The sequence below is a fragment of the Rattus norvegicus genome, chromosome 9, assembly GCF_036323735.1.
Source record: "Rattus norvegicus strain BN/NHsdMcwi chromosome 9, GRCr8, whole genome shotgun sequence".
NCBI lineage: Eukaryota > Metazoa > Chordata > Mammalia > Rodentia > Muridae > Rattus > Rattus norvegicus.
Genome location: NC_086027.1, coordinates 2,802,880 through 2,816,661, shown reverse-complemented (window position 1 = coordinate 2,816,661; position 13,782 = coordinate 2,802,880). Strand labels below are relative to the sequence as shown.

The 13,782-nt window shown below is 42.6% G+C and overlaps 1 protein-coding gene and 1 pseudogene across 1 annotated transcript; both read right to left on the bottom strand.

Moving 5' to 3' along the window:
* Nucleotides 1–4,543: 4,543 nt before the first annotated feature.
* Rcn1-ps14 (reticulocalbin 1, pseudogene 14) lies at nucleotides 4,544–12,652 on the bottom strand (annotated as a pseudogene).
* LOC120094610 (derlin-1-like) lies at nucleotides 12,543–13,492 on the bottom strand. The gene has a single exon (XM_063267817.1). It carries the CDS (start codon nucleotides 13,477–13,479, stop codon nucleotides 12,724–12,726), a length of 756 nt encoding a protein of 251 aa, XP_063123887.1. The 5' UTR covers nucleotides 13,480–13,492; the 3' UTR covers nucleotides 12,543–12,723.
* Nucleotides 13,493–13,782: the final 290 nt, after the last annotated feature.

Below are 13,782 nucleotides of genomic sequence, written 5' to 3'. Positions count from 1 at the left end.
TCGAGTAGGATTTCTGATGGGGATTGCATTAAATCCGTAGATTGCTTTTGGTAAAATGGATATTTTTTTTAACCATATTCATCCTGCCAATCCATGAGCATGTGAGATCTTTCCATCTCCTGAGATCTTCAATTTCTTTCTTCAGAGACTTGAAGTTCTTGTCATACAGATCTTTCACTTGCTTTCATACCATGATATTTTGTATTATTTGGGACTATTGTGAAAGGTGTCATTTCCCTATTTTCTTTCTCAGCCTGTTTATCCTTTGAGTAGAGGAAGGCTACTGATTTGTTGAAGCTAATTTTATAAGCTGAGAGTTTGCTGAAGTTGTTGATCAGGTTACATAATTCTCTGGTGAAACTTTGGGGTCATTTAAGTAAACTATCTTTTTATCTTTAATATTGATATTTTGACTTCTTCCCTTCTAATTTGTATCCATTTGACCTTTCATTGTCTGATTGCTCTGTATAGGATTTCAAGTACCATATTGAAGAGTGGGCAGCCTTGTGTAGTTCCTCATTTTAGTGGTTTTACTTCAAGTTTCTCTCCATTTAATTGATGTTAGCTATTGGTCTATTGTATATTGCTTTTAATATTTTTAGATATGGACCTTGACTACGTGATCTTTCCAGGACTTTTATCAAGAAAGGGTGTTCAGTGATGTCAAATCCTTTCTCAACATCTAATGAAATAATCATGTGTTTCTTATCTTTGTGTTTGTTTATATAGTAGATTACGTTATTGAATTCCCATATATTAAACCATCCCTGAGTCCCTGGGATGAAGCCTACCTGATCACGATGGATGATCGTTTTGATGTGTTCTTGGATTTGGTTTTCAAGAATTTTATTGAGTATTTTTGCATGAGTATTCATAAAGGAAGTTGGTCTGAAGTACTCTTTCTTTGTTGCGTCTTTGTGTGGTTTAGGTATAAGAGTAATTGTGATTTCAGAGAAGGAATTTCGTATTGCTCTGTCTGTTTCTGTTGTGTGGAATAGTTTGGACAGTATTGGTGTGACGTCTTCTATGAAGGTCTGATAGAATTCTGCACTAAACCCATCTGGTCCTAGGTCTTTTTGGATGGGAGACTTTTAATAACTGCTTCTATTTCTTTAGGAGTATGGGGTTGTTTAGATGGTTTATTTCTTCCTGATTTAACTTTGGTACCTGATATCTGTCTAGAAAATTGTCCATTTCCTCCACATTTTCCAGTTTTGATGAATATAGACATTTGAGGGAGGATCTGATGATACTTTTAATTTCCTGAGATTTTGGTATTATGTCTCACTTTTCATTCCTGATTTTGTTAGTTTGGACACTCTCTGTGACCTCTGGTTAGTCTGGCTAAGGGTTTATCTATTTTGCTGATTTTTTCAAAGAACCAGTTCCTGGTTTTGTTGAATCTTTGTATAGTCCTTTTTGTTTCTACTTAGTTGACTTCAGCCCTGAGTTTGATTATTTCCTTCCTTCTACTCTTCTTGGGTTTATTTATTTCTTTTTTTCTAAAGCTTTTTAGATGTGCTGTCAAGCTGGTGATCTATACTCTCTCCTGTTTCTTTTTGCAGGCACTCAGAGCTATGAGTTTTCCTCTTAGCGCTGCTTTTATTGTGTCCCATAAGTTTGGGTATGTTGTATCTTCATTTTCATTAAATTCTAAGAAGTCTTCAATTTCTTTCTTTATTTCTTCATTGATTGACTTGTCATCGAGTAGAGGGTTGTTCAACTTCCATGTATATGTGGGCTTTCTGTCGTTTTTGTTGTTATTGAAGACCAGCCTTTGTCTGTGGTTATCTGAAAGGACGTATGGGATTATTTCTATCTTCCTATATCTGTTGAGGCCTGTTTTGTGACCAATAAGGTCAATTTTGGAGAAGGTACCATGAGGTGCTGAGAAGAAGGTATATCCTTTGGTTTTAGAGTGGAATGTTGTATAAATATCTGTTAAATCCATTTGGCTTATAATGTCTGTCAGTTCCTCTAGGTCTCTGTTTAATTTCTGTTTCCCTGATCTGTCCATTGATGAGAGTGGGTTGTTGAAATCTCCTACTATTATTATGTGAGGTACAATGTGTGCTTTGAGCTTTAGTGAGGTTTCCTTTATGAACGTAGGTACCCTTGCATTTAGTGCATAGATATTTAGGATTGAGAGTTCATCTTGGTGGATTTTTCCTTTGATGGATATGAAGTGTCCTTCCTTGCCTTTTTAATGACTTTGGTTGAAACTCAATTTTATTTGATATTAGAATGGCAACACCAGCTTTTTTCTTTGGGCCATTTGTTTGGAAAGTTGTTTTGCAGCCATTTACTCTGAGGTAGTGTCTGTCTTTGTCTCTGAGGTTTCTTTCTTATATGTAGCAAAATGCTGGGTCCTGTTTACGTATCCAGTCGGTAAGTCTATGTCTTTTTATTGGGGAATTAAGTCCGTTGATATTGAGAAATATTATGGAATAGTGATTGTTGCTTCCTGTTATTTTCGTTGATAGAGGTGGAATTATGTTTGTGTGTCTCTCTTTTGGTTTCATTGCAAGGAGAGTATATTCTTCCTTTCTGTATGGCATACTTATTTTTCCTTGTGTTGGATTTTCCTATCTATTATCCTTTGTAGGGCTGAATTTGTAGAAAGATGTTGTGTAAATTTGGATTTGTCATGGAATATCTTGGTTTCTCCCTGTTAAGTGAGAGTTTTGCTGGATATAATAGCCTGGGCTGGCATTTGTAGTCTCTTATGGTCTGTATGACATCTGTCCAGGATCTTCTGGCTTTCATAGTCTCTGGTGAGAAACCTGGTGCAATTCTGATAGGTTTGCCTTTATGTGTCAATTGATCTTTTTCCCTTACTGCTTTTAATATTCTTCGTTTGTTTTGTGCATTTGGTGTTTTAACTATTATTTCACAGGAGGAATTTCTCTTCTGGTCCAATCTATTTGGAGTTCTATAGGCTTCTTGTATGTTTATGGGCATCACTTCCTTTAGGTTAGGGAAGTTTTCTTTTATAATTTTGTTCAATATATTTACTGACCCTTTAAGTTGGGATTCTGCACTCTCTTCTATACCTGTTATCCTAAGGTTTGATCTTCTCATTGTGTCCTGGATTTCCTGGATGTTTTGGGCTAGGAGATTTTTGCATTTTAAATTATCTTTGAAGGTTGTGTTGATGTTTTCTATGATATCTTCTGCCCCTGAGATTCTCTCTTCTATCTCTTGTATTCTATTGGTGATGCTTGAATCTATGATTCCTTGTCTCTTCCTTAGGTTTGCTTTGTCCAGGGTTCTCTCCCTTTGTGCTTTCTTTATTGTTTCTAGTTCCATTTTTTAATCCTGGGCGGTTTTGTCTAATTCCTTCACCTGTTTGATTGTGTTTTCCTATAATTCTTTCAGGCAGTTTTGTGTTTCCTCTATAATGGCTTCTACTTGTTTACTTTTGTGGTCTTACCTTTGTTTAAGGGACTTACTTATGTCCTCCATCATTATTATAAAACGTGATTTTAAATCTAAATCTTGCCTTTCTGGTGTGTTTGGATCCAGTACTATCTTTCGAGAGAGAACTGGGCTCTGATGATGCCAAGTAGGCTTGCTTTCTGTTCCTAAGTGTCCTGAGCTTGCCACTATCCATTGGATTGTCTCTGGTGTTTGCTTGTTTTGATGGTTCTTAGAGTGGCTTGACCCTGGTAGCCCTCTGTGTCTGCACTCTTCTTGAACTGTTTTCCTGTTTTCTTTCAGCCTTTTCTTAGAACACATGCTCCATCTCACGTGTTTAGGTGCTCCTGGTGACTGTAGGCACAGACAGGAATGAAAAGGGTCTTGCCCCTGATTGCTCCTGGGTCCTTAAACAAAGGGGGACAGTTGGCACTAGGCAATTCCCTCTTGGGTATGGAATGTGGGCAGAGGGTAGTTTCCTCTGATTTCTCAGGAGTGTCCACACTTCTGACAGGACTTGAGTGCAGGGAACTCTGCTTCTTTGTATTGAAACAAAGCAAAACAAAACCACAAAGATGTGGGTTTGTGCACATACAGGAAAATGCACAAAAGTATGTACCAATCACAAGAACAGCTCTAAATATAATGAATTTGAAATAACATGGTTGGCTGACATAGGACAATATAACATTGAGTCTCTCAAGCCTTTACCCTCACCACCATTTAAAAGTGGCAACTAAGAAAACCCAAAATTTAATAATTCAAATACATAGTGACTATACATAGTGTCCCCATCAATCACCTTGAGTTACTGAACCCTTTCATGATTTCTTGCCCATTAATTAATTAATTAAGTAGGGAAAAGTGTAGGAAATCATGCTGTAGCAATGTATCCCCCAGAGACGTGCAATCTGTGAAGAGTTTAATGTGCTTCAGGGGAAATCCTACTGGAATAAATAGGGTTGGTTGTTTTCCAGTAAATATGGAGTGAAAAATAATTTTTACTCCAATCTGAGGTATAATTTCAAGTTTTAGGGACACAATTCTATACATTTACAACTATAACAATCACCCAGAACATTCGCAGTAAGCCTGTGACTGTTGGCTAGATGGGGATGAGTGTCTTTCAAACTTCATCATGATTTTTGCTAAGATTTTCCCTGTAATTGGTGGCATGGCTTCCCTCAAACATGGTCCAGTTGTCTAGAATCTCCTCCTTGGTTAGCATCTCATCCTTGTTTTTGTCTGACTCATAGACCACATGCTGGGTCTCAGCCTGTGCATGGCCATAGTCCTGAGGGAGGATCCAGTGGCAAATCTCATCTTTGTCCAGCTTCCCATCCTTGTTCAGATCTCAGAAATCATTGAACTGCTCCCATTCAGACAAAACCCAGTATGGCTCAGGGCCATGGTTTTTGTTGGAAAACATGTCCACACTGTACTCATCATGGTCCACAAAACCATCCCCGTTGTTATTGATATCCTCCAGTGTTTCCAGAACTACAATCCCTTTTATATGTTCAAACTCCTCCAGGTGCAGAAAGGCAGTGAACTCCTCCCGAGTAGCTGTCAGGTCGCCATCAAGGTCTGAAGCCTTAAACCTCCATTAATCTCACGGCAGCAACTTTTTAAAGGTATCATGATCAGAGCTGTCTTGGAATTCAGCATGGTTTCCCAGGTACTAGCCATAGATGGCCGCTCGTATTCTTCCCAGGAGACCTTTTTGTCTATGTTCCAAACATAATCCTTCCTGACTTTAGCCACATTATTGTAGATGTATCTTTTCTTTACCCATTTCATCCAAACTTTCAGCTCCTCCGTAGTAATAAGGCCATCTCCATCTCTGTCAATTTGATCAACAATTTTCGCCAGCCTCTCCTTGCTCTCGTCCAGGCTTAGCTGATTGAAGATCTTGGAGTCCTCCATGCCCAGGAAGACCTCTTTATCATACTGGAAGCTATAGTTGTCCTTGGGCTGCCACTCGCTCAGCTCCTAATCGGGCTGAACCAAGCCCATAGTGCCAGCACCAGTGCCAGCAGCAGTCCCAGGGCAAGTTCGAGGTGGACTCCTCATGTCAGAGTCTTGAGCAAAGGGAGTCTACCTGGCAGTTGGGGCTCAGTGCACCATAGCTGCTGTCCTCTCCCCAGTGAGGGCTTTTGTTATATTTCAAATGTTATCCCTTTTCCTGGTTTCCCATACACAAAACTCCCTATCCCTCCACCTTCCCCTTATTCTACGAGGGTGTTCCCACACCCACCTACTGACCGACACACCCACCCACCCTACCTGTCTCCCTGTCCTTATTTTCCCCTATACAGGGTCATCAAGCCTTGGCAAGACTAAAGGCTTCTCCTTCCATTGCTGCTCAACAAGGCCATCCTCTGCTACATATGCCGCTGGGGCTGTGGTTCTGTACTTGTATACTCTTTGGACGGTGGGTTAGGCCCTGGGAGCTCTGGGTTGTTGGTATTGTTGTTCTTATGGGGTTGCAAACCCCTTCAACTACCTCAATCCTTTCTTTTACTCCTCCGCTGGGACCCTGTTCTCAGCTAAATGCTCGGCTGCAAGCATCTGCCTTGTATCTGTCATGCTCTTTAGCCCATTTTTTGAGCAGATCACCATAGAACAATGAACATGTATTGTATTGGAGTGATGTTGTATACACAAATAGATGATATATTACTTCTTATTGATGATTGTAAAAGAATTCCTAAAATTAGATTAGTAATTTTAAGCTCTTTTACAATAGGACTGCTATTATGTTCTCTCTGATAATCAAAATTGCATTGAGAACTCTGCCATGATTAAAGTGTCATGAGTTAATTGCTTCTGCAATACCAAGCAGGAATCTACAAATTGAACCCATTCTAAGAGGGTATAAACCAATTAACCAAAGTTCATAAAAAGGGAATGAGTGATTTACTATAGGTGGAAGGTCTGAACATAAAAAATTGACTGGATTTGCCTATAGGAAATTCCACTAATTCCTTTGTCACAAAAATTACAGCTTTTAACACTCTCCATGAACCTGTAGAGCCTTTCGCAGATGATGACAGGTTATTCTGATAATTACTCTTAACGGATATGCATATAAACATTCCCTGTTATCAACTTATTATTCAACTTATGATTTGAATTCGTGTGCAAACTTGTAGTGAACTTTTTATCATGTGATGATGTATTCAGAAAGATATACAAGTGCTGAGGTCAAAGAGAAAGAAAGCTTTTAAGACAGAACTGAACCAAACAGAACAGAACTCAAGAAGAACTTAGAAGTAAAGGCATAGCGTTGAGAGTAAGGCCTTGAGAGTAAGGAAATTATTGTGATATAAGAGCAAGAAGAAAGGAGATAAGAGGAAGAGAGCAAAGAGAACTTTTTAAGTGAACTTTTTGGAGGCAAACTTTTGTAGAAACTTTTTGGAGACCTGAATAACTTATAAATAAAGGTTAAAATCACTTGTCAAGGTATCCCTTCTCCTGAGCCTTCACCAAGCAACAGGGAGTTAGAGCTGCACAGTTCCTGCAGACAGAGAATAAAGGCTACTTTCCTCTGTCCCCTGCTGAGGTGTTAAAGCCAGTGACTATAGTGTCTAGCCTCAAGGAAACTCAGGCAGCTCAGCTACAGTAGTAAAGAGACTTAGGCCTGAGATGGGTGTGATGGTTTGTATATGCTTGGCCCAGGGACTGTCAGCATTAGAAGGTGTGACCCTGTTGGAGTAGGTTTGTCACTGTGTGCTTGGGTTATAAGATTCTCATTCTAGCTGCCCGGAAGCCAGTATTCTGCTAGCAGCCTTCAGATAAAGATGTGCAACTCTCAGCTTCTCCTGTACCATGCCTGCCTGTGTATCACCATGTTCCCTCCCTGATGATAATAGACTGACCCTCTGAACCTGCAAGCCAGGCCCAATTAAATGTTGTCCTTAAAAGAGTTGCCTTGGGGTCAGTCCCTGTAGACATTGCCCCCATCACTCCTCAGCCAGCAGCTAGGAGTCACCTCAGGTCTGGGTCTGCAGAGGACTCTAAGAGGCTGCTGACAGTGCATTTGGATGCAGAGGGCCAGGTGCTCCTCAGGATATGGTATTGGCTTCTCCATGGGTCCAGCCAGCAGTGTCCTTGTGCTGGGAGTGTTTCTACCACTCCGAGGAGACAACATTCAGAGCTCTTGGACACGGTGACCTTGTGAGAGCTGGCGATAATTTAATTCCATCTCTAGGTTCTCTGAGCACATTGAGAACCGTGATCAGCTTTACTAAGAAAGAGTTTGACTACTGTATCCTCGATGAAGGCTTTACTGCTAAGGACATTCTGGACCTAAGATCAATACTAACGTTTCTGCCTTTGACAATAGGCTGCTTTCTCTGTTGGGGACCTTGGAGGCATTCTAAAGAAGCATCTGGATATTGCCTCTGTATCCTCTGGAAACAGGAATACAAGAGTAGTCAGTGTTAGGAAGCTGCTGGCTTCTGCCTATGTCCAGAACTGATCTGAATCAGTCCCACAGCTCCCTGCACCCAAATCCTGTGGGGTAGAGAGCTGGACCCTCAGAAGTGCAGTCAATCCTGAGAGTCAGAGGACACAACTACTTTCTGCCCATATTCCTGACACAAGAGGAAATTGCCTAGTGCCATCTGTGCCCTCTGGGCGAAGGGACCTGGGAGCAGTCAGGGGCGGGACACTTCCAGTGCCTGGGCCCAGAGGTAAAATCCAGTCACCACGTGTGAGACAGAGTTGAGAGCAGAGGTGTGACCTCCTCTTCTGTGCCAGGAGGATTCAGGTCACACCAACTCAGGAGCACCCTATGTTCACGTATCCGGCTGAAAGAAAGCAAGTCTACAGGAGTGCTGACACACAGGCCTACAGGAGGGTCAAGCCACTGTCAGAGACAGCCAGACAGGACAACCCCAGAGCCAAGCTGATGGAGAGAGGCTAGTACAGGAACCTAAGCAACAGCAAACAAGACCACTTGGCATCATCAGAGCCCAGTTCTCTGAGCAAAGAAAATACTGGATCTCCAAATTCCCCGGAAAAGCAAGATTAAATTTAAAATCACATTTTATGATGACAGAAGACTTAGGCAACTGTAGCCTCACTGATCTCTCTGGAGGGTGAAATCGAATAGGTTCTGTGGGCCGACTGAAGTTGAATGTGGACATGAATGAGAATGAACTGGGACGGGGAGGAAAGATGGCATTGAGGGAGAGAAGGCAGAAAGAGACGGCTGGAGTCGAGCATTTGAGGAGCAGTATGGAACCTAATGCAGTGGAAAGTTCCTAAAATATACAAAGGTGATCCTACTGAAGTGTTCAAGTAATGGGGGAGACAAATCCCCAAGTGGCCCAAATGATCCTATTAGAGCTGGGATTGGGTTTCATCCAATTGATTGTTGGACAAAGGGGTCCTATGGAAATCCCCAACAACCCAGGCTGTTTCTATGGAAATTCCCAAACAACCCAGGCTGTCTCCAAGACAGCAGGTTATTCTGCACAGCAAGTCCTGATTGCTGAAAGTGACGTGTGCACAACTTGATAAACATGGAGACGGTACAGGAAGTACTCTTCTGGCTACCAAAAGGGAAACATAAACACCAACCCAGCCACAAACCTGATCTACAATTCTGTTCTGTGTGCAGAATATGCTAGGACAATGGAAGAATAAAGCCTGTGAGAGCAGCCAAGCAATACTTATTTGATCCACTGACCCACTCCATGAAGCAGAGTCCATACCCAGCAGTGCCTTGGTAACCAAGAACCAGGCCAGATATCCCAGGGACCTGGGATGAAAGCAAATAGTACTGATCTGAAAAAACTAAACCAACCAACGGTATGTTGTTTTATCACATTTTGTTGTTTAAGAAAAAGAGAGAAAAAGAAGAAGAGTCTGTGTCTTTAATGGGGTCATTGAGCTTCATTTTGTCCTAGTTCTGCTTAGTGTGAAGTTTCTCATACATGAAAGCAAACAAAAGCTCTTTTTTAAATATCTTGTTAAGGCATAATTTTTAGGTTATTCTAAAATTTTTATTTACAAACATATGCAATTTTAACTGATACAACAATATAAAATGTGAGAGTTTTTGATAGAAGTATATAAACAGAATATTGCCAGTATGCTATTTCTTTTTTTTAAATTATCAAAATAACACATTTAATAAAAGAAAAGGAAGTTGGTTTAAACATTGGTTCCCAAAGCCAACTAAATCACCAGGAAGTTTAAAAACACATAGAAAGGGCATGACAAGACAATTTCTCCCCTCTGATCCCAAATGATTCTCATCATGAAGCAGAAAGGAAACTACAGAGTCTTAAAATATTCAAAATGGAATACAACTGAATCCAGACGTTAATATTTAGGACATATGAGAGCAAACATAACAACCGATTTGGGCACGTACCCTGTTGTCACCCCAATCCCAATCCAGAGCCACTCTGGAAAGCAAATAAATCCAGCAGATAAAGCAAGCAAGCTTGCCTAAGCCAGGCCTCTAAGACACTACCTGCAAGAAGTCCAAAAAGACCTGTGCCTTTCCCCAAGGGCGAGCAAGTTTCATTATCCAGTACTGTTGCTACTGAAAACGTAAAACGGCAAGGGACCTCACATACAGTTGGCAGTGAAGACACTGCCCATTATTAGCTATCCAAACGGAAGCTCACCTACCCGGAGACTGCAATGTCCTGTCTTTTTCTTATCATCCCCTTATTTCTCTACTAAGACAAAGGTGCACAGCTCTGCTTCCTGGTGTTGACCTATCTTGGAATGAATGCATCACAAGGCCAGGAAGCCATACTCAAACGGCTTCCCTTTAACAAAAACTTGGCATGTGTGTTCTTGTCTGGTGTTCTTACCTAAAGAAATGGTTAATCTAACTCCAGAGTTCCAAAACTCACACTCATGGGTGAAAGCTACAGAAATGCTATAAAGCATAGCACTGTCGGCCCTACTCCTAATTTAAAACCTGTAAACACCCTGCTTCATTAAATAAAACCAAGCCAATTTGGTGGAATATGCCTAATTCCGGAACCTGAAGGGCTGAGGCAAGAAGATTCCAAGTTTGCAGACAGTCTAGGCTAGTTACCAAAACCCAACTCGCGCACGCTCAGCCGTTTTCTCTCTGACACACAGGCACTCACACACCATCTCCCCCCCCCAACCCCCTGCACCCCCACAGCCCCTCAAGCACGTGCATGCGCACACAGAGGAAAACTCAGTACCAATTTCTTCCAGGAATTCAGACATTCTCTAATACATGAATACCAATCACATACAAAAATGCCTGCTGTCCTGCTAGTCAAAAACTACTGGCGGTCACATAAAACCAATCCAGTGAAGAAAATAACATAAATTACATCGTGAACACGCCATAGCAGAGGTATGGAAACTTAACACAGACAGCCTTCAAGTTGCACATTTTAATTTACAATGTTTACCAGTAAAAAGGATTAGTTACAAAAAGGAAAGCTGTCTGTACAAAATAAGGGGTTTTTTTTCACATTCATAAAGAGAACCCACTGTAAATTCTTACCTTGTGAAGTCAACACTCAAACAGCTCACTTTGGTAAAACTATCTTGGAAGGACTAGTAATCCAGGCATGGTAATAAAATTATCAGCTTCCAAATCCTGTCCAGGAGGAAGAATCTTATGACCATTTTCCCTGTACAGAAAAGCTCTCTGTGCTTGCAGATCCTTAGAAAAGCCAGTGCTCTCAGGAGCCAGCCTGGTACCAGGACGAAGCACAATCTCCTGCTCACTCAAATGGCAGTCCTTCCTGAATCTGACAGACACACCTTTATCACAGCCTCAGGTCAGCAGGAGAACCAGGTGGTTCAGGATCAGCCTCTCTCCACTCAATAGTTCATCATATAAATTAAATATGGAGAGGGTCACATGAGAAAGGGGAGCTCTTTTTCAAACTCCCACTTCCTAAAATAATACACATCACAGTTTTAGTGAGCAGAGAAGGGTAAGTCACCCTGTTTGGGCACATTTCCTCAAGGGAAAAACCAAAGTATCAAAAGCCTTCAGAGCATACTGGCCCCATCCCACTGCAGCCAGCAGCCTGATTCCAGAATGAAAACATAAAGTAACTGTATAAAGCCCTGGAGCCTTCAGAACACTTTATTTAGTGATAAGCTGAGCTCTGCTGGTAAAAGCCCACCTCTAAAAAGTGAGCAGGTCTGATTCACAAAGTGTATACATGCATGACCCAAGGTAATGAAGACCTTCAAATGCAAATGATCCTAAAGCTATTGGAACCTCTAATTATGAGTGACCTGTTCAGATGTGCCTCCATTAGCCTTAAAAACTGACTGACACCCATCTGAAGAGGCACTTCACTTAGCATTATCATAAACACTTGACCAGAAAAGGCATGGTCCAAAAAACAATTAATTAAAAATTTAGAGTCTGAACCTCTCTCCTCCACCAACTGAGTGAACACACATCCGCAATGAGGACCAAATGGAATCAGTGCCTCCAGGGACGTGTGTCTGTCTGGCCATGTGATCAGGAACCTCCTAACACAGCACAGCACAGTACAGCTGCTCTGGGCACACAAGGCCAGTTCACCCCATGAAGAAACACAAGGGACCACGTTTAAACTCATCCCCTGTGTCAGGAGCAACTCCACTATGGTTTTGATCGCTCAGCTCAGAGGGATAGGAGGGCAGAGCAACAAGTCCTAACCCTCGTTACTCCCAGTCCGGGTCCTCACTGACTCAGAGGTCCTTTGTGTATAAATACGTGAAAGGCAGCAATGGCGGCACTGCTGACAGGCTGATGAGGCCCCACAGCGGAGAAAGTTCTTCCTCTGCTGATCCAGTCTTCTCCCTACCGTCACAGTCCTGCAGTGATGGCCAAGGACCATGTGTGAGCCAGCTCTTTGTGACCAAGCTTTGGCAAGTCAGTAAGTTTGTCAAAGGCAAAATCCTTCTGTGGACAATGCTAGCTGCAGCTCCGGGGACGTGAGAGAGGAGAGGGCCCTCTGACAGGATTTGGCTCATCAGCCCCGCTTGCCCACTTCATTATGCATATGGAAGGGGAGAGGAGAAGGCACCACAACATGAGTCAGTTCTGAACTCTGCACAGCTGACATTTGTTCTTCACAGCAGAAAGGACTTGAATGAGAATCATGAAACTTGAGGAACACTTGTATTTTCCTTCGGGATTTAAAAATGTGTCTTGTACCAAAAGACTACATTCAGCGTGGGTCAGGTCCACGAGCGGCAGCAAGAGCTCGGCCATTAAGCGTCCCCAGCACTGGGAGGAGACTGTCATCTGCTTAGCATGGCTAGTGAGCAGGCCAGGGCTGCTCCTCACCGCTCTCCAAGTCGGAAGCCCTGGCCCCAGTTGTGTCTCCTGCCTCCGCCATTCTGATCAGCAGCTCGCCTCATGCTTGCAGGGCGCACACCAAACCCTGACACCCCTCCTCTCCTGCTGGGTAGCCAGCGGTACAAAAACTGAGGTGTGGACAGGAAATTCCTTCCTCTCAAATCCATTGGGTATCTGAACATCAGGAAGAAATGAAGATGTCCGACAAGGTTTCCAATGAGCTCATTGATGACCGAGCCTCCAATGATATAGTTGAATCCGAGGATAACCCAAGGTAAGTAACAGGCCTTAAATCGTGTTCCAAACCAAAATGATAGAATCAGGTCTCTGTTCAGTTGGGCCCAGATGTAAAGTACTGACATGATTTGAGGAATCATCAGCAACTGCATATCCATGGCTAAGCCAGTAATAGTAATGCAAATCCAGTTGAAGAGAAGCATGAATAAATAGTCTGCTGGCCTCCTGTCAAAAGCTCCTGCCTCAAGCCATGTAGAATACTTATATAAGAAATTTAAATTGACCAAATAAAGAAATCCAGTTCCAGGCCCCACGGGGAAATAAAAGGCGGCAGTGAACGGCCTCCATATCTGAAAGCGATAGAGGAAGGCTTCCGGCCAGAGGAAGAAGTAGGCCGGGCTGATAATAGCGAGCTTGCCGATCAAGGGGACCGAGACTGTGGCAGCAAACCAGTAGTGCGTGATGGCGAGGATGCTCCTGAACCCGTCGCTGATGTCCGACATGGTCGCCGGTCAGGTGGACGGCTGAGCAGCCCTGCATGTCCTCCTGTGCCCACCCCGAGCTTCGCGGCCGGCTGCCAGTGTGCTATTTCTTGTCACCTGTTACTGGATTCCTTCGCACTGAGTGGGATGAGTACAGATTGAATCTAGGGACTGGGACGTGCAAGCAAAGTGATCTCATGCTGGAGCCAGCCCTCTTTTAACGGCAATAAAGAAGGTTTGTACAGCCTGAGTTTAATTAAGATAGAAGTAAGAAAGAGATCAGACTCCTCAGCAGAGGACAGATGCAAATCCAGAAGGCATCTT